This window comes from Phragmites australis, chromosome 1, assembly GCF_958298935.1.
Source record: "Phragmites australis chromosome 1, lpPhrAust1.1, whole genome shotgun sequence".
Taxonomy (NCBI): Eukaryota; Viridiplantae; Streptophyta; class Magnoliopsida; order Poales; family Poaceae; genus Phragmites; species Phragmites australis.
This window is the reverse complement of record NC_084921.1, coordinates 6,166,288-6,183,789: the sequence shown is the minus strand read 5'-3', so window position 1 is coordinate 6,183,789 and position 17,502 is coordinate 6,166,288. Positions and strand designations below refer to the sequence as shown.

The window sequence follows — 17,502 nt, the reverse complement described above, 5'->3', positions numbered from 1 at the left end:
CCCCTTCTAGGAGACAACGTTGTCCTTTCAAAGGGGCCTCAATCATTTTGTTCCATAGAAGACTTAAAGTCAATAGGTTAACTCGGGGGATTTGGAGACTTGACTCACAAGATAAAGTGATGGTTCAAGTAAAAAAGTCAAGTATACAAGATTAGGTGCATTGATGAAAACCTTAATCGTCATATAACCAAATCTACCATTCAAAGGTTAAGAGTCTAATGGAATAATCTACAAGTCCCTGGAGATATACAATGCTTAAAGGCTTCAATTGGTATTATTGTTAAATCATTTGTACATTTAAGCTATCTCCATGCATAATATGACTTAAACTTCCTGTCTTGATATATAGTGTGCAATTATTGTCTCATACCTACAAGTGGTTCATCACAAGTGGATCTAATCATATGCACACACATAGGGGGAGTTTAGACTATATTATTTGAGTTTCATGAATTATGCTATATATCTATTCCTACAAGTGGTATCATCTTATTAGATTATGATTTATGAAGCTCTCTCCCATTTGATCTAACATTTTTCCTTAAAGTCAACATGTATTTGTAGTCTTTTTGAGATTGTTGGTAAATGAGAGAATTTTAGCGACCAAAGCAAGATGGCATGTCTGGGGGAAGAACAAGCAAGGAAGCAAAATGTCAAGGGACGCCAAGGTTGACAAAAGAGGGACAAAATGAAGGAACTCTTGCATAGGTAGATCAAGGAAGATAGTAGCGATAGTAGGAGAATTGTCTCCATGACGGCCACAACAAAAGGGGGATAAAATGAATGTAAAAACAAGGTATTATAAAGATGAGATCTTTCCCTTACAATTGCTATCATTGTTTGTTCTTACCATGCTTCCAAGCAAGTAGGTAAGGCCTTGTGCCATTTACATTTGGTTTTCAATTGGTATATTTTAGTATTTACCTCTTGCTTTGGTTGTGTTGTCATCAATCACCAAAAAGAGGAAGATTGCAGCGAACATGACTCTCTTATGGTATGTATGCGATTTTAGTGATTAATGATAACATAGTCAATGGTACTAACATATTTTAGTAGGTCTCATGGATGCTTTATATGAAGAAGCCACTGCATCCGGGACAAATATTAATTGAATTGGAGAAGTCCTAGGAAAAATAACCTCACTGGATGGTCCGGTGTTCAGTATAGTGCACACACTGAAGCATTTTGTGTTTGAAGTGGTTCTGCGCTTTAACACACCGGATGGTCCGGTGTTAAAGAGAAGTGTACACACCGGAGTATTTTGACACAGAAGAAAAGGTTAAAGAACACACCAGATGGTCCCATGTTGAGGTGATATACACATCAGAGTATTTTTCAGGAGGTATAGCAGAGGAGTTGTACACATCGGATGGTCCAGCATTGAAGAGGAGTGTACACCGAAGGCTTCACCATAGTATTTCTCCAGAAGAATATGAAGATCTACACACCGGACAATGAACAGTGTAGAAGAATTGGCTCGATCGGCTCAAGTCTACACATCGGATAGTCCGGTGATGGAGTTGAAAGTTACACCAAAATATCCAATGTTCACAATTATTTTGAGTGGGGTTCCAACGGCTAGTTTTCTACTGCGGTACACACCAGATGGTTCTGTGCCTTTACTGGTGTTAACATCGGATCATCTGGTACTCACTGTATTTTGTGACCATTGGAGCAATGACTAGTGTGTGGGTTTGAAGCTATAAATACCCCTCACTCAGTCATTTGAGTGTGCTAAAGTTCGGAGAAGCTCATAAACACTTGAGAAGATATCCAAGCCACAAAAGTGCTAAAAGTGATTATCCAAGACAATTAAGCACAAGATTAAGAAGTAATTAGTGTTAATAAGCCTATATAGAGTTGTTGCTGGCTAGAGAATGGATCAAGGAGTGATCCTACATTATACCAAGTGGTACACCGGTACAGTAAGCCTTGGTGGCTCATGTTTGTTGATCATCTGACTTGGTGTGGAGCGGCTGCAATAAGCTTGTGCGGGGACACAGAGACCCTTGTCTTGGTGGCTCAAGCTTCGAAGTGAAGACGGCGGCAAGTGACCGGAAGAGAAGCTTGTGGTGAGGTGTTACCTTGGTGGCTTGGCAGCTCAACTTACTTGAGGCTTAGGTGGATCAAGAGTCATGACCGGGTATAGTCCGGGAGTTATAGCCTAGGTGGCTAGTCCAACATGGACTAGGAGTGGTGTTTATGCTATCAATACCACGGGATAAAAATCTTTTATACCGAGTTTGCTCTCTCTACCATTTTTATGTTTTCACATTTACTTCTTGTAATCTATCCTTGTATATTTACCTTCATATAGTAGTTTGCTAGAATTAACTTAGGTTACAAACCTTTTGAACAGTATAATAGACATATTAGATGAACCTAGAATATATTTAGATAATTTTAATATAGATTTATGTTGTAAAGTTTTAGGAACTAATTAGTTTTAAGTTTTATAATTCTCTCCTTTCTTAGAACGTTATCGATCCCTTCACCTACCAACAAACCTATGATAACTCTCCTTGTTCGTTGGATCACCTGATTCCAACCTCTTCAGTTTTATACTAAGTTATTACTTTGATAGTTTACCAATCTGCAGTACTGATATTTGATATGTATCTGATACTTGTCCAATACTTCTAACCCAACAGTACAAATTTTGAAGGCTACTTGAAACCCATCCCAACTAAATCAACCCTAAAGCTACTACAATATTCACATATTTGCATTGCTTGGACCGAGCTATGATGTCTCATAGACTCTACATTCTTTTATTTCTACTTAGATTAATATGCATATAATTAAATTCCCCATATCGACATATCCTTGTTTTCTAGAGAGTTGTCCTTGCATCATGCAAAGGGGTAGTTTAGGTTTTGTGCAATCACTCTATTTCAGCCTATATAAAGTAGGCACGGCTCTTCTCCCCCGTCTTTGCAGTTTCACACTAGCCCTGCTTTTCCTATTTAGTTTTGTATACACAAGGGGCATATGCACAATCCCGTAGAGCATGTATGTAATATATTGGTCCCTATGTTTATTTGTGTTTTTCTTTTAGCTTTTTGCTTCTGCGAGTAGAGAAGCTAAAAATCTAAATAAATAATATTGTTGAAAAGTGGTTTTGGAGGAGTCAGAAGCCTGTTTTTGAGAAAGTGAACTAAAAGCTGAGAAGCTAGTTGAGAGTAGCTTTTTTTAGAAGTAGTGTACTGATGAGCTAAAAATTTGTTATAAAAGCCAACAACTAAAATAAAAAATAGCTTTTCAGAAAAATCAAAAATAAAATTTTTCAGAAAAGTCAAAAGCATAGCTTTTTACAAAAACCAAAAGCACAATTTTTCACAGAAACTAAAAGCAAAAGCATAAACAACCATACCCTTAGTCTAGGTAGGTATTGGGAAGTTACATTTTAGCATGTCCTTAAGGGAATCCAGAGCCAGAGCACCAATCTGTTGTGTATGGGCATGCGGAGCAATGGTTAGACCATCTTCAATCATATTTTTTTCATTTCATTTTCTTCTTATTCTTCTCTTCATTTTTACACTCTTTATTTTCTTTCGTCTCTAATAGCTTCCATTCGAAGGGATTCGTGAAGAGAAATGATAGAGAATCTTAGGGTGAAGAGAATGTGAGAGAAAATATATTCGTGAAGTGAACTATGAAAAGAAGTCGTTAGAGCGCTGAAAATAAATAAGAATCCCTTCGCAAAGAGAATAAGACTCACGAAGAGAAACCGTGAAAGATAATCTTAAGTACGATAGATTGCATTGTGATTCCATTGTCCTCATCATATGAAGAAGAGACGGCATCCCACCTCCTCTAGTCGTCTGTGTCAACATTAGTCAACGAGCAGGACGCAGCACTGGTCCATAGTACGGCAGGTTGAACAGCATCAACAATGAAGCTATGGTCTCCCAGCGGCCGGCTCAAACACAAGATCGTGAGTAATGCATCCGTTGGTTCTTACGTGGCTGTCAAACAATTAAGACAATCCTTCGGGATGGAGAGAACGGTAGTCATACAATATGGGTGCATCACTTTTGCGCAAACACCAGCTTAATTCATTTGCAACTAGTTGTGCAAAGAAAGGGAAGAACGGTAGTCATACAATATGAAGAAAGCTCATAGAAACAGAACAGACGCGCGAGATCAGTGACCTTCAGAGTTGAGAGTTCAGACCTGTCTACTTGCAAGTACATCACATGTACTAAGCTCTCTTGTCCTGCTCCCAGCAAGAGAATGTTACTTCCTGGAATGTAAGCACTTCGCAATAACCTATGGCTGAAAAAACGCATAAAGTCCACCTGATTTGTGAGATGGAAGACATAACCTTTCATCATCCGTTTGAGTGTTGGATGGAGAGCAAGCTCTTTAGCACTGTCTGTCTCATAATCTCTCTTCGTTTTCAGTTCTCACCAACCAAGAAAGCTAGATGATTCTAGCCATTTGCTTGTTTTTTCCCATTACTATACACCAACCACACATTTATATCGCAGAAGTATGTTTTATGTGGCATAGCAGTACAAAGACTTCGGTTCTCTTTGAGAGGTGCAAGTTGAAGTGTCACATGTGAATGCTGAGTAGATCACGTCAGAACAGCTTGAAGTGCATCAGTTTATAGCCATCCTCTACTCATTATGTATGCACCTCTATTGCGGTATATAAGACATCCTATGTCTGTTCCAAAATCCTAATGTTTGTAGTTTCGTTTGCCCTAGTCTAGTTTCGTTTCTTGATTACATTCAATTGCTAGATGTGAAATATGAATAATGGTCTCTTGATCGTCTCTCTCGTACTTGCCTATAATATAGTATGTTTAGGCTATCTCCAACAGATACTCTAGAATTCATCTCCTATAATACTATTACAGCATCCCCTAATACTATTACAGCATCTCCTATTTTTTGCATCTCCTATTTTTTTCATCTCCAACAGCTACTCTATTTCCTAACTTCCATTACTCTCCTCCTCTCTATAGGTCCACATGCATACTCTGTGAACAGTGATACGAGAGCTGTCGAGCTCCCGCAAATTTGCTGCTCCCGTTCCGCAAAAAAGTTGTGCCTATATCCCTGTAGCGGTAGAAAAAGGCTCCGCTGGAGTGACGCACAGTAATACAGAAACCTCAAATTCAGGTGTTACAGTGCAGCACATGGAAGCTGATGGCTTTTGAGGGCTCCGCTGGAGCTGGCCTTAGGCCATCTCCAGCAGCTACCTCAAATTTTCATCCTCTAAAACACTATTACAGCATCCCATATCACTATTACAGCATCCCTTATTTTTTCATCTCCAGCAGCTACCCTATTTTCTATCTTCTACTCTTTTTTTTCTCTCTCCGGACCCGATGTCAGCCTCTATGAACAGTACAGCTACAGTACAGCTACAGTGCGCTACAGTAACAGGCATTGTTTTATGTACTCCGGGCCCACTGGCAGCCTCTTTTAGCACTGTCGCTACTGTAGCACCGGATACCGATTCTGCTGGAGTTGCTACAGTACATGAACAGTGCACCGCAAATCACTGTAGCGCCCGAATCTGCAAAAATACCTCCTCTGCTGGAGATGGCCTTAGGAGGTATCGAGAATGTAGGGTTGAGTTCAAAGATACGGTATTGGCAAAAACCTCCTAACCATCCTTCAACTGTCAATCTGTTACTTCATACTCAGGTTCAAGCAAGAGCACAATACTTCCTTTCAATGTAACTATCAACAACCTGGACCTATGTACTAAAATTTCTTGCATGAGAACCATCAACTTTTTGTTAGATGCTTCTATCATCCTTTACTGCAAATGTTTCTGCTTTCACCTCACAAAAGGAAATCTTGTTTATAAGTTCTTAAGAAACCAAAATCTCCCGGTACAAAGACATACATCACTTTGGAACAACTGTAGCCAATTTTGCTGCAAAAGAAAATTGGAATCTGTAGAATCATTGATCTTCACACTTCCTCTTTCAAAGGGCGCTACATTTCAGAACACAAAACTGGAGCATAATGCTCAGAGGAACACAAGGATGGAGTGCTCGTTTCCTCTTAATATACGGTACAACATAACGCTGACGGTTTATGTGTACACATCTCAGGTAAGCTATATCCTACCAACTACAAAACTGCCATACTGCCGGTCATGTAATCATTTTGATGCACTTAGTTTCTGACAGTAACCTATGGCCAAAATCTCGCTGTAACTTCGTTGTAAAATGGAAAACCTCAGCTCTCATCATCCGTGTCAATGGTGGAGAGCAAGCTCTTCAATGTCTCGTAGGTCATGAAGGCAATTCCGACACTAGGAACAACCTTGAGATACTCAGGAGCAATGCCTCTGTAGAAGCCACGAAGGCCTTCCTTCTGAAAGATTTGGTGGACAGTTCCGGTTATGCTTGATTTGTAGACAGATGCTGTCCCAGCTGCCCCTTGTAGTTGCATCCGCCGCTTTACAAGATCAAGAGGAAATGTGGCTGCAATATTGAATGTAACATTTAACATCCAAAATGTCGAAAATCATTTCTTTTACGATGTCGACAATCGATTTAGGAATGCAAGTGGATAAATTTATGTCTTCTTATCTGCTAGCTAAAAGCACAACATGTTTACTCTTAGCTCCTTCAAAAGAGATCATTCTTATTGGGCTAGTAATAATTATTGTACTGCATGGCATGATTTTGTTTATTCAGTCAAGAAAAGTCAACAATGAAGGTCATTACAGGTCAAAGATCACTTACCTGTCGATGATGCAATACCAGATAAACTCCCAGAAAACAAGCTAACAACCGCAGTGGAATCATGGGGCCTGATGCACAGATGTCCACAGCATAAGTTGGAAATTTTGACATCAAATTCGGGAATCGGGAGGGTGTGATAAAATTTAACAAAGAAAAATAATGATGAGCACCTTTCCATTTGCCAATGAGACCTCAGTGATTCATATACAGAAAAGCTGATTGCTATACTAGGTCCAACTCCCTGTAACTCCTAAAAATTACTGGCAACCCAACTTAAAAAAATAACATATATAAGTAAAGGGTTCATGGCCTACCAATAATGTGGCCCCAAGGCCTTTGTATAATCCTTTGACACCCTCATCTCTACAAATTGTAGATATCGCATGAAAGACGCCCTTGTAATACCTAGTGGTTTTCTGCAGAAATTTATGCAAAAGGAGTAACATAATGAGCATCAAATATCACGTTGTTTAATAGTTTAAGAAAACAAAATGCACATAATTAGAAAGCCTTGGTCCATAAAGCAAAACCATGCAAAAGCTGATTGGAAGAGATCCTAAGAGGATATTAAATTGATCAGTTGTTTATGTTTTTATTCAGGAAAAGAATAATAACATTACCTGTGTTGCCAAACGAGTACGGACAACATCCAATGGGTAAGTTACAGATGCAGCTGTTATTCCCGCTAAACCACCACCAAGCAAACGTACAACACCAACATAATTTGAGTCTCCATCCAAGCCAGGAACCATTTGGAGAAGCTGCAATACTTGTTTCAAATCAGCTTGCTAAAATAATATTGGATGCAGAAGCTCACTACACAATCTTCCATTGAAGTGTTAAAGCACAGAAACTTGGTGCTTACATTTTTGTAGCGCTCATAAGAATAGAAACTGATGGCAGAATAAGGCAAGCGATGTACAATTGTCACCAGATTGCCTTTCCAAAATGCTCCAAACCCTTCTTCTCGAACAATTCGTGAAGCCTCATGCCATATGCTATACTTTCTTAGAGTTGCAACATCTAAATGCATACCCGCCACCTGTCAAATCAGTATGTCATAAGCTTGTATAATAAATCTTAATGCCAGAAAAGGTGTTGACTGTTGAGTGCTTCTTATGAATAAATTTAAGACCAGACATGCATAGAGCATTATTTAGTAGCAGCAACATTGTCAAGCAGGAATAAAGAATTTAAGCCACTCAATTAAGCATCAGTATGGCAATTCTGGTAGCAAAGGATAGCAAATGCTAACTTGCAAAAGGTATAATCTGATGCGCTTGATGTGCGATTGGCCATATTAGATGCTGTGTCCAGTTATCTATACAAAGTGAGGTGAGTTTCTATATATTATAGATGGAAATAATTTGTGTATTAATCAAAGGATAGAACATAAATTCACATCTAAGCCTTTTTAGCAAAATTTTAATAGCAAATGAAGTATTCAGATGCGCTGACAATTAAAGTTCTGTAACTTGCTTCCTTGCATGATACGTTATGGTACATCACATCCGTAACTTGAAAGATGAAGCAAGAAAACTCACTGGCTACTAACACAAGGGGAAACCAACTTTTACTTTTAGCTTACACACATTAATGACAATTCCGGTTGACTTTCAGACCCTGCATACTAGAAATCCTACAATGGAAAAAAAAAACATTGTTCTGAATTGCCGATAGCCTTATACACGCATAAATAAAGGCATATGTCTTATTACATCCCTGTGAGCATCCAAATTCCGAGAAAAAAAAAACATTTTACATAACGTTTTGTGCCTCTCTGATCTCTCTTTTTTAGAGAATCTATATCTAGTATCTACAAATACAAATTATAATTACACAATTGCATTTGCAAAAATGACAATATACAAAACTGCCTTGCACTTCTTAGCTTCTGATCCCTGCAAACAGCAAAATGATCTCCGGTGTCTTATTATTAGCATCTGATTCCTTCCAAGAAACACTATAAAAATCCACCATGAAGTACCATGACACCCAAAAAAATAAGAAAAGCTTCCTTCAGGCTGACATCAGATTATTACTACAGGACAGACACAATTCCAAACGACTGATGGCATTGCTTTCTGCCACCAAAACAGAACTTCAAGGGCGTGCAAAAGGGTTAACCTTTTCTGGTCAAATCCCTTCGCAAATACTTATTAAAGCAATACAGTATCACCTGAAGCCTAATGTGCAAGCAATTTTCTTTTAAAACAAGAAAAACAAAAAAAAATTATTAATTATCTCCTTTTTAGTAGCACGTACGCTTCTATCCAAACCTCAAAAGAGGACAAGTTCTTACCCTAATCATCCCCCCTCGAAAAAAACGCATAAACCTAAGAAAAATAAAAGGCCTACTTTCATCTCCGTTGAGCCCCCATCCCCTCCCTACCGCTCGTCGTCGATTCCAATCCGTACCACAAGGCGCGACACAAAAAGGTCAAATTTTATTTCTAGACAAGCCCAAAAAAATGTTACCTGGAAGAGGATGGTGAGCCGCGCGAGGGGGGCGGTACATGTCTTGCTGACGGCGCCCGCGAGCCCGCCGGCGGCGAGGTGCGCCGCCGTGCCGATGTGGCGCTGCTCCTGGCGCCGGCCCACGGCGGCGCGGCCGCCGTCGACGACGACGCCCACGCGCGCCTCCGTCTGCATCGGCTCTCACTGGGCGGCTAGGGCTAGGGCTAGGGCTCACGGTGTGGACGCGCCTCGCGGGTTGCGACCTCGAGGAGGGGAGGGGAGGGCAGAGGCGACGAGGAATTCGAAGCGGCGAGGGTGGGCGCGTAGTCTCCTCCACCTCCTCACGTTTCTTTTCCCCTTTTCTCTCTCTCTCTTTCTTTTCAGTTTTTCTTTCTTTTTTTGCAATTCGAACCCGGCACAAATCTGACTAGAATCGAATTCATCTATAACCTACCCAGAAGGCCAGAATTTGACTAGGCATTGCAATCCTATATCTCCGAAACGAGCACGTGAATTTTATTATGTTTTAAGAGAGAATTTGCAAGGAAAAGATGGTATGCAAAGGAAAGGACATCCTGTTTTAGTTAGCTGCTTCATGGTTTCACACCGTTGACATGTTAACCGGAATTTATATAGAATCATGCCCAACAGATTCCTTTTGAGATCAGAATCTTTTCGTGAAAAAATTTTCATTCTACGTTCTAACAGTTTTTCTTCATGATTTTTTTCACGAAAGAATCACTAAGATCATTCCCTCAGGACAAGATTCTCTCATTTTTATTTACAGATCTCTTCGAAAGAGAACTGTTAGAGATATAAAAAAAATAAAGAAAATAAAAAAATTATAAAAGAAATAAAATAAAAGAAAAATAGTTAGAATGGACTAAGGCATTTCCAACAATATTACCGACTCGCTATTAGATGGTCTATAAGTCCACAAATAGACTATTTAATAATTAGTAGTTGAATTTTATTCTCCTCTAAGCAGAACAAAATTTAATATGCTTAACCTTACAGCTAGCTAACATGTCCTGTTGCTGAAGGGAATACTGGATGTGCTATTCGATATGCTATTTCTCAGTGTATCACAGGATACTAGGACGGTGACCGACGTAGCATGCGCATGGGGAACCTTTGATCCATTTGTGTGTGACCCGAGCTCCCGAATCACCCGACATGCAACAAAGGTGCTTGGTCGCCAAATGCTGAGCTCCCCAGAGCAGCAGCATGAGCTGGAAAAGGTCACTCTATACATTCTTTTTTTTTCTTTCTTTTGTTCTTGTGTACAGAATAAAATGGATAAGCCAACTGCTGCAGTGCTTCACGAACAGACTTTGTTTACGTTGTATATTTCCAGTAACTAAATTAAATTATATGTACTCGCATCTAAGAATACAAATCAAATGTCTAGCTCTGCCGCACTGGACACTACAGTTGGCATCATCAGTTGGCACGAAATATGCGTTTTAGTATCGACCCAAAAATGCATTTGTGATCCGGCTTGCTCATGTTCTCCAAGTTGTGACTTCAGGATATCATATCAGTGTCATCATATTGCCCTTTCAAAGAAAATGTCATCATATTGCAAGTTGTTTGAATGCGAAGTATATATATTCCGGACAGAACAGGAGGGCACACGACATGAAACCCTGAAACAGCGGAAGCAGCACCCAGTTTCTTCAGAAAACCAGGAATCCCAAAGCATATCACTTGCTATTGTCACTGCCACAAGATAGATTCTTCAGAAAAGAAGTGTCACCGCCACAAGCGGCAGAGATTTGTGCGATGCTAATGGATCACGATTAGCACAAGTACATCGAAATCTCAGTCTTTTAAATATTTGGAGACCGGTGTCATCCTCTCTCTCCATCTCAAGCGTAGGGTGATTGGTTCCATGGAACGGAGTTTGCTTACTCTTTCCAGCTGAAATTGGCCAAGAACAATATGAACAGAAGAACCATTTCATTTCATTTTCTCACTAATACTCCATTAAGTTCTATGGAAGAGAAAAAATTTATAATATAACATTAAATATGTGTGTCTTGATTTGTAACTCTATCCCACGTCAGTGATTCAGAGTAGTAGCAACAATAAAGTGATATTTGGGCTATCTCCCTCCAAAAGACTGGTCTAATGGATGAGCACTGGCTAAAGAATGTGTGATGATAATACGAATACAAGTACGAATAGTGCTACTCTACCCGGTTACGGTTACCGACACAAATGCAGCTAGCATTCGGGCGGATCCACTAGCACGAGGCAGGGTTAACAAATTCATCAAAAACCGTGAGCGTTTTTCAACCAATTCGATCCGTACCGCATTCACAATGTCACATAATTCAGTTTGATTAATTCAAAATTTTAAAAAATGAAAATTTGACAAAATTCGCCTAGTTTCTATCGAATTTTACCAAATTCATACCGATATTTACGGTTTTGAAGAATTCACTGGGGTCAGGTTTTCGATGCTTGATTGCATTTGTGAACCCTGGCCCGAAGTGCCTGGTGCCGCCCCCCGTGCTCCCATGGATGGATTTGCAGTCCAATCCAGGGCTGTTTCCGAGAAGAAGGATTAGTTGTCTAGTTGGGCCGATTGCCTCCGAGGTGCATGCATTGTTTTTGGGCTCGGCTCGCACTGGCCTGCAAAGCCCACGAATGCAGCTGGGCTTGGGCGTCTTCGGTCTCCCAATTCAGCAATTCCCAAATCTGCTGGCTGAGCTGGACGCACGGACGATTCCCAAACCCTCTCTTAATTCTCAAACCCTAAGACCATTCAACCATTTTCTTTTCATTTTTTCCTTCTTAATTTTCTTTCATGTTTTCATTTTTTTTCATCTTCAACTGTTTTTTAAAAAGATTCGTAAAAGGAAAAGAGGGAGTTTCATTTAAAAATAATAATCTTAGAAATCTCTTTATAAAAGAAACCGTTAAAATATTAAAAAGAATAATTCTTTCGTAAAGGGGTTGTGTATCGTGAAGTGAATATAACGGCGGGGGCAGGCGGCGGTCTGGGGCTTTCGGTGCAGGCGCGCAGTGGCGCAACAAGCGGCAGTCGGGCCGCGGGCCGTGGGCGGCGGTGGGTAGCGGCGAAGCTGGTGGCAGGCGGTAGGCGAGCTGCGGGGCGCGGCGCCGACGCTGAGCACACTCAGTCCCCAGACGGACCCAGCCCTCAGGCGCGCAGGCCGGCTCCCGGCAGCCGGCAGGCTCACGGCGCACGAGCGCAGAACCGCAGACCACTAGACCAGGCAATAGGCATCGTCTGATACTCTGATCGTCTCCAATTTGGCTTCCTCAGTTCCTCTCCAAGCCGGCAACGTGGTGTTCAGATTTCAGGTAGCTCACTGTCTCAGTCTCTCAGAGATTGCGAACTCGTATTATATATTGTCTATACCATTTTAATTTGAGTAGAACGCTCTTATTTAAACATTAGCTCTTGATTTATTGGAATTTTGGCAAATTGCAAGTCTGCAGAGGAAAGACAATGCTCAATGACTCAATCAGAAAAGGAAAACATTTGATGGAATGATAAAAATTAGGGAAGTAGCAGATTGGATACGAGAAATCATGGGCACGGTGTTTGTTGAAATAAATAGTCTGAATGATTAGTTTTGTTGAGTATAAATGATTATGAAATTGTCCGATGTCTTCGAGTGGCTTTAGATTTCAGGTAGCTCACTGTCTCAGTCTCTCAGAAAAAAATGAGCAAGAAAACGAGATGATAATTCAGAAACTCAACTAGGCAGAGAAAAATGGAGACTCGCAGAGCAGTGACTAGAGCGATGAATGGAGCTCCTCCTGCAGAAGAAGACGTGACGAGGCTGTAGCTCGGCAGCAGTGCCAAGTGGCAAAGGCATCCTCCTCTCACAGCTCCATTGTCCGTACTACGTCGTCAGTGTAAAGTAACCCGTAAAAAATAGCAGGATCCACACTTTTTAGAGTTTGGGAGGGGCTAAGCCCACGGGCTTAATGTTAGAGGGCAATTGGTACTGACATGTGAGCTCCTACCTCACGTCAGAAGAATCGGTTCCGAGCTAAGCATATTTGTCAAAAATGAACCGGCTTTCCAACCGGTTGCCTATAGCCATGGCGATTCCTAAAAATAACCTGCTGCAACCGGCTTGCTATCAGGATCCCAAAAATCGGGGCTCGCTATTTACTCCCCCTCGCTCGCCACATCAGGGAGGAGGAATAGTGCTCGCCATCGACAACTGCCGGCTCCCTCCCCCGTGAAATCTCTCTCGCACCATTTGAGCTTGTCCTCTGCTGCCCGTCGTTTCCCTTTGGAGCTCGTCCCCTACCGCTGCCGCGTTCTGCGCCGCACCCCCCCCCCCCTCGTGCAGCGACGCCAGATCTTGAGGTGCTCGAGGTTTGATTCTCGTTTTTCTATGTGCTGAGCTCCCAGCTTGGGTGCTGAAGCTTGAAGAAATAGTTGTAGGTCTTCTAACTTCATGCCTCTTTGTTTTGATTCTTGCACGAGTGGAGTGGTACAGATACTTTCTAAAACTTGGTGATAGGAAAAAAAAGAACATTTCTGATGTTAAGAGAGATAGATTCATTATGCAGATGGAGAGTTAAGTGACGGTGAGACTTTGGAGGCAACCAAATAGATGCATCATTGTTCATGCCGCTTGTTCATGCTTGATAACAACTGAAAAGTGACAGTGAAACTTTGGCATTAGGATAGGTCTCGAACTTCGAATCTATTCAGGCAGCAAGGTTGAAATGGTTGCTTGCTTCCGACGGTGCTTGTTCATGCCTCTTGTTTTGATTCCAGCACAAGTGGTGTACACTCTCTTAAGATATTGCTAAATATTTGCAGACTCTCCGTTGCAAGCTGTTCAGGCTCAAGATAACAGAGACAGGACCAAATCAGACGCAAATTTGGCTTCGTCAGACTGGTTATATGCTGATGCTATTTAAATGCTTGCGCTGTTGGGATTATTCGATTATGTTTTTCGACCATTATTTGCCGAACATTATCACTTTGGTTTATGGAAGGATTAGCTGCACCATCGACACTGAGCGAATAAGTTAACACTTCCTGCACAGGTCAGAAATTCAGACGTGTGACCATGAATTTTATCTCGTTTACTTTCACCCAGCGGTAATGCATCTAAAGATGAAGAGAGGAGATTGTAAATTCTATAGAGCGCATATAATCTCCTTCAATTTTTCACTTGTCAGCAGCACAACATCATATACTGGAAGCTATACCTTGCATACCCAGTTGATGCAGTTGAACTTCAGTTTTCCTGTATGTTAATGCTTAAATACGTTTTCCTCCCATGACTGATGCAGTTGACTAGGTGAATTTGCATGAGTAATTGTAGGGAGCCCCAATGGATGGTTATGTGAACTTGTTGAGCCAGGAAAACGATACCGTAATTTGGGATGATAATATGTTTGGTAGCCCACACGAGGAGCAACAATTGTCTGATAGGTTATCTCAGAAAAAGCAGAAGACCACCTCTAATTGAAGTCGGTACGTCTAGGAACCAACTCAAGTCATTATGATGATAGAACGGATTGTCCTACTCTAGAAAGTGAGCCCGTGGAAAGGCCACTTGGTAGGAAGACAGAGAAAGAACAACAACGAGGTAAAAATTCTAACTTGTCATCTAGTAATGTGTTTATGTGGAAGCATTAGAGAATATGTGGTCAAAGAAGAAAGAGATAGAGGCCATGAAAGAGCTCAGTAAAAAAAGAGCAGTATGATCGAAGATATACACTAGAAGTAGAGAGGATTGTAAATGATATGAAAATGATTGAAATAAAGGAAAGGGAGCTAGAATTTAGGAGATGGTTGGAAGATGAGAGGATTATGAGTATGGACATTACTGCTATGAGTGAGCCACGACGACAATACTATTAGAGCTTGCAAAATAAGATCATCGTTTGACGACTTTGTAGGCTTGGATTGAGCTGCTTCATTGATATTTTGTTGTATGAACTACTATGTGGATCATAATTTTGTTGTATGAACTTTTATGTGGACCATCATTTTGTTGTATGAACTATTACATGGATCATCATTGTTATTTTGTTGTATGAACTGTATGTATTACCATACATTATTAACACACTACATCCCTCTATAATGTTGCTATAGGTGCTTGATAAGATCATGATCTAGCTGTGAGTGAGTTTTCTTGTTTCTACTCCCATGATGAGTTTGAATAAACTCAAATAGTTTAGGTGTATGCTTATGGGAAGGTTTCATCTTTTCTTCTACTTAATTGTAATTGAAGTCCCCCAGTCCTTTCTTCTTTTGCTCATTTTTAATTATTATGTTATGCATGATGATATGATCCCAAAATTGAGTTGGTCCATGAACAATAGCAAATCGAGCTTATAGAACTTCAAAGTCTTATTCCACATCCTTCCTACATACTTCTTGAGCTTGATTGAAATGTTTCTTCTTATTGTCATGTGGAGATGGCATGGTCTTCACAAATATGATCTATGGACTATATATGCTATCTACAAAGTAATATCTCATTATATAATTGTTATCATTGATGGTATAATTTACCTTTAGAGCTTGCCCTTTGGTTAGCTTTGCAAAGAAAGAAAATGATGAAGAACATTAATATCATTGTGAGATTATGGTAAACCTAAAAATATATGTTAAATCTAAAGATCTTATAAAGCAACAGCTTCTAGAATGATTGTTGGCTCATGCACATGGCCGGTATACATACATTGTTATGCTATAGGGTAATTTTTTTTACTTCCAATATATACAATCCTAGAAAACCTCTTAGCCTCTCTAATTGCAAGTAATCTAATTGTACTATTTTCATTTGACATCTTAAATACTCATCTTTAAAGACTTTAACAATAGTTTTGGCAGATCTTTTAAGACTCTTTATAGAAGTATTTCTCTAATCTGAATGTAATCGTCTGTAGCATCTGCTGTTACTCCATAAGTTAGCATTCGAAATGCGGTGGTAATCTTCTACAAAGGAGATAACTCAAGACGTCAAATTCTATCTTTCTTCCATACAAAATAGTGATCATGGTCTTTTATAGCTATGCGAACAAATAGAACCAGCTATTCTAAACCTAAGAAGAATGATCCATAGACAAGAGGATTAAAAAAAGGGAACAAAAACTTATGGACTAATTGCAAACCTGTGCCAAAACATAGTTGGGTCGTAGGTAGGAGCCTCTAAAAAATAGTTTTGGTATAACTTATAATGTTCAACTTCTCTATTACGATAAATTACTTGGCATTCAGGCACAGAACCACCATGTCATGGAACATTTATTAGCTCATATTGATTGTGTTCTAGGTGTAGTGCTGGTAGAATGAGTTCGTCGTCATTACCTGATGATGACGGCGGCGGCTAATCTAAGAGAGATCAACAACTCATTTTGATGTGGTAGAGAAGAAACAACAATATGAATGGCTTAGAGAAACAACAAGCAAATGACTTGTATATATAGAAAAAAAAATATTTATTGAAAATATAGTCGTTAAAAATATAGTAGTTAGAAATATAGCCGTTGTAAATATTTTTTATTTATAAGATACTAATAAAATATATGTGAGTGAAATTTAGAGCAGGATTGGAGCTTCTAGAGAAATAGAGAGTGAATCTTTTAAAAGAATTATCTATATAAAAATATATAGAGTGAAATTTAAGGAGTTCGCAGGAGATATTGTTATGCCTGTTTAGAATCCAGTCCTTTCAAATATCCGCAAGAATCCTGTAGAATTGTTCCAGGCTTCCGGATCTCATAATCCCTTCCGCGTTGTCACTTCATGTGTGCGTGATATATTATTTGACTGCGTTTGATTCACATTTTATCAATAAAAAATAATGGCGTAGCAAATGACATGTGTTGGACCAAAAGTGTTACTGTAGTTATTTATTTATAACTGGAACGAGCAGGAGTCGCATTCTTCTTACCTCCAAAGCTCAATATGCACTTGTCCACGTGGCAATCTGGGTCAAGATTTCAACCCCAAAAAATATGATTATTACTAAAGATCACTGTAGTTTTCTCTCCAGATAATCAAAAAGAAAAAAATATTACGGTTACAAAAAGAGAAGCTCTCAGGTCGGATTGGACATTGGAGCCAAGGTGATGGACTGTCAGGACAGAATGCAAAATGCGCCAACCGCGTGCGACTCACAGCTGAAAGGAGCGCGGCATACGTGTCAAACTCTCTACGGCGATCTCCTCTACGAAGGACGCGAATGCGGCGACGAGGGAGACGGCCGAGGTTCGGTGCCGGGAGGCGCGGGAGGAGCGCGCCGTCGTCGATCCTCGGCTCGCTCCCCGGCGACCTCATCGTGGAGATAGTGGGCCGGCTCGCC

The 17,502-nt window shown here is 40.2% G+C and overlaps 1 protein-coding gene and 1 long non-coding RNA gene across 3 annotated transcripts; one reads left to right on the top strand and one right to left on the bottom strand.

Moving 5' to 3' along the window:
* Window positions 1-5,797: 5,797 nt before the first annotated feature.
* LOC133893505 (uncharacterized) lies at window positions 5,798-9,613 on the bottom strand. The gene is made up of 7 exons (XM_062334568.1): window positions 9,197-9,613; window positions 7,584-7,760; window positions 7,339-7,479; window positions 7,033-7,134; window positions 6,889-6,959; window positions 6,719-6,786; window positions 5,798-6,454 (listed from the first exon to the last, which is right to left on the bottom strand). Exons 1-7 carry the CDS (start codon window positions 9,368-9,370, stop codon window positions 6,207-6,209), a joined length of 981 nt encoding a protein of 326 aa, XP_062190552.1. The 5' UTR covers window positions 9,371-9,613; the 3' UTR covers window positions 5,798-6,206.
* A 3,944-nt stretch (window positions 9,614-13,557) lies between these two features.
* Window positions 13,558-15,185, top strand: LOC133893419 (uncharacterized). Of its 2 annotated transcripts, XR_009904517.1 has the most exons (3): window positions 13,567-13,917; window positions 13,995-14,073; window positions 14,506-15,185. It is a non-coding gene; the product is annotated as an uncharacterized LOC133893419 (long non-coding RNA). The 2 variants fall into 2 exon arrangements; XR_009904508.1 differs by having other exon boundaries at window positions 13,558-14,073.
* The last annotated feature ends 2,317 nt before the right edge of the window (window positions 15,186-17,502 follow it).

Bases quoted from the DNA above. Each gene is read 5' to 3' on its own strand.
- LOC133893505 (XM_062334568.1), bottom strand. From the start codon at position 9,370: ATGCAGACGGAGGCGCGCGTGGGCGTCGTCGTCGACGGCGGCCGCGCC. The intron at 6,960-7,032 runs GTAGGCCATGAA...TAGGAGTTACAG, and splicing joins GCCTTGGGGCCACATTATTG to GGAGTTGGACCTAGTATAGC. The intron at 6,455-6,718 runs GTAAGTGATCTT...TCAATATTGCAG, and splicing joins TGGTATTGCATCATCGACAG to CCACATTTCCTCTTGATCTT.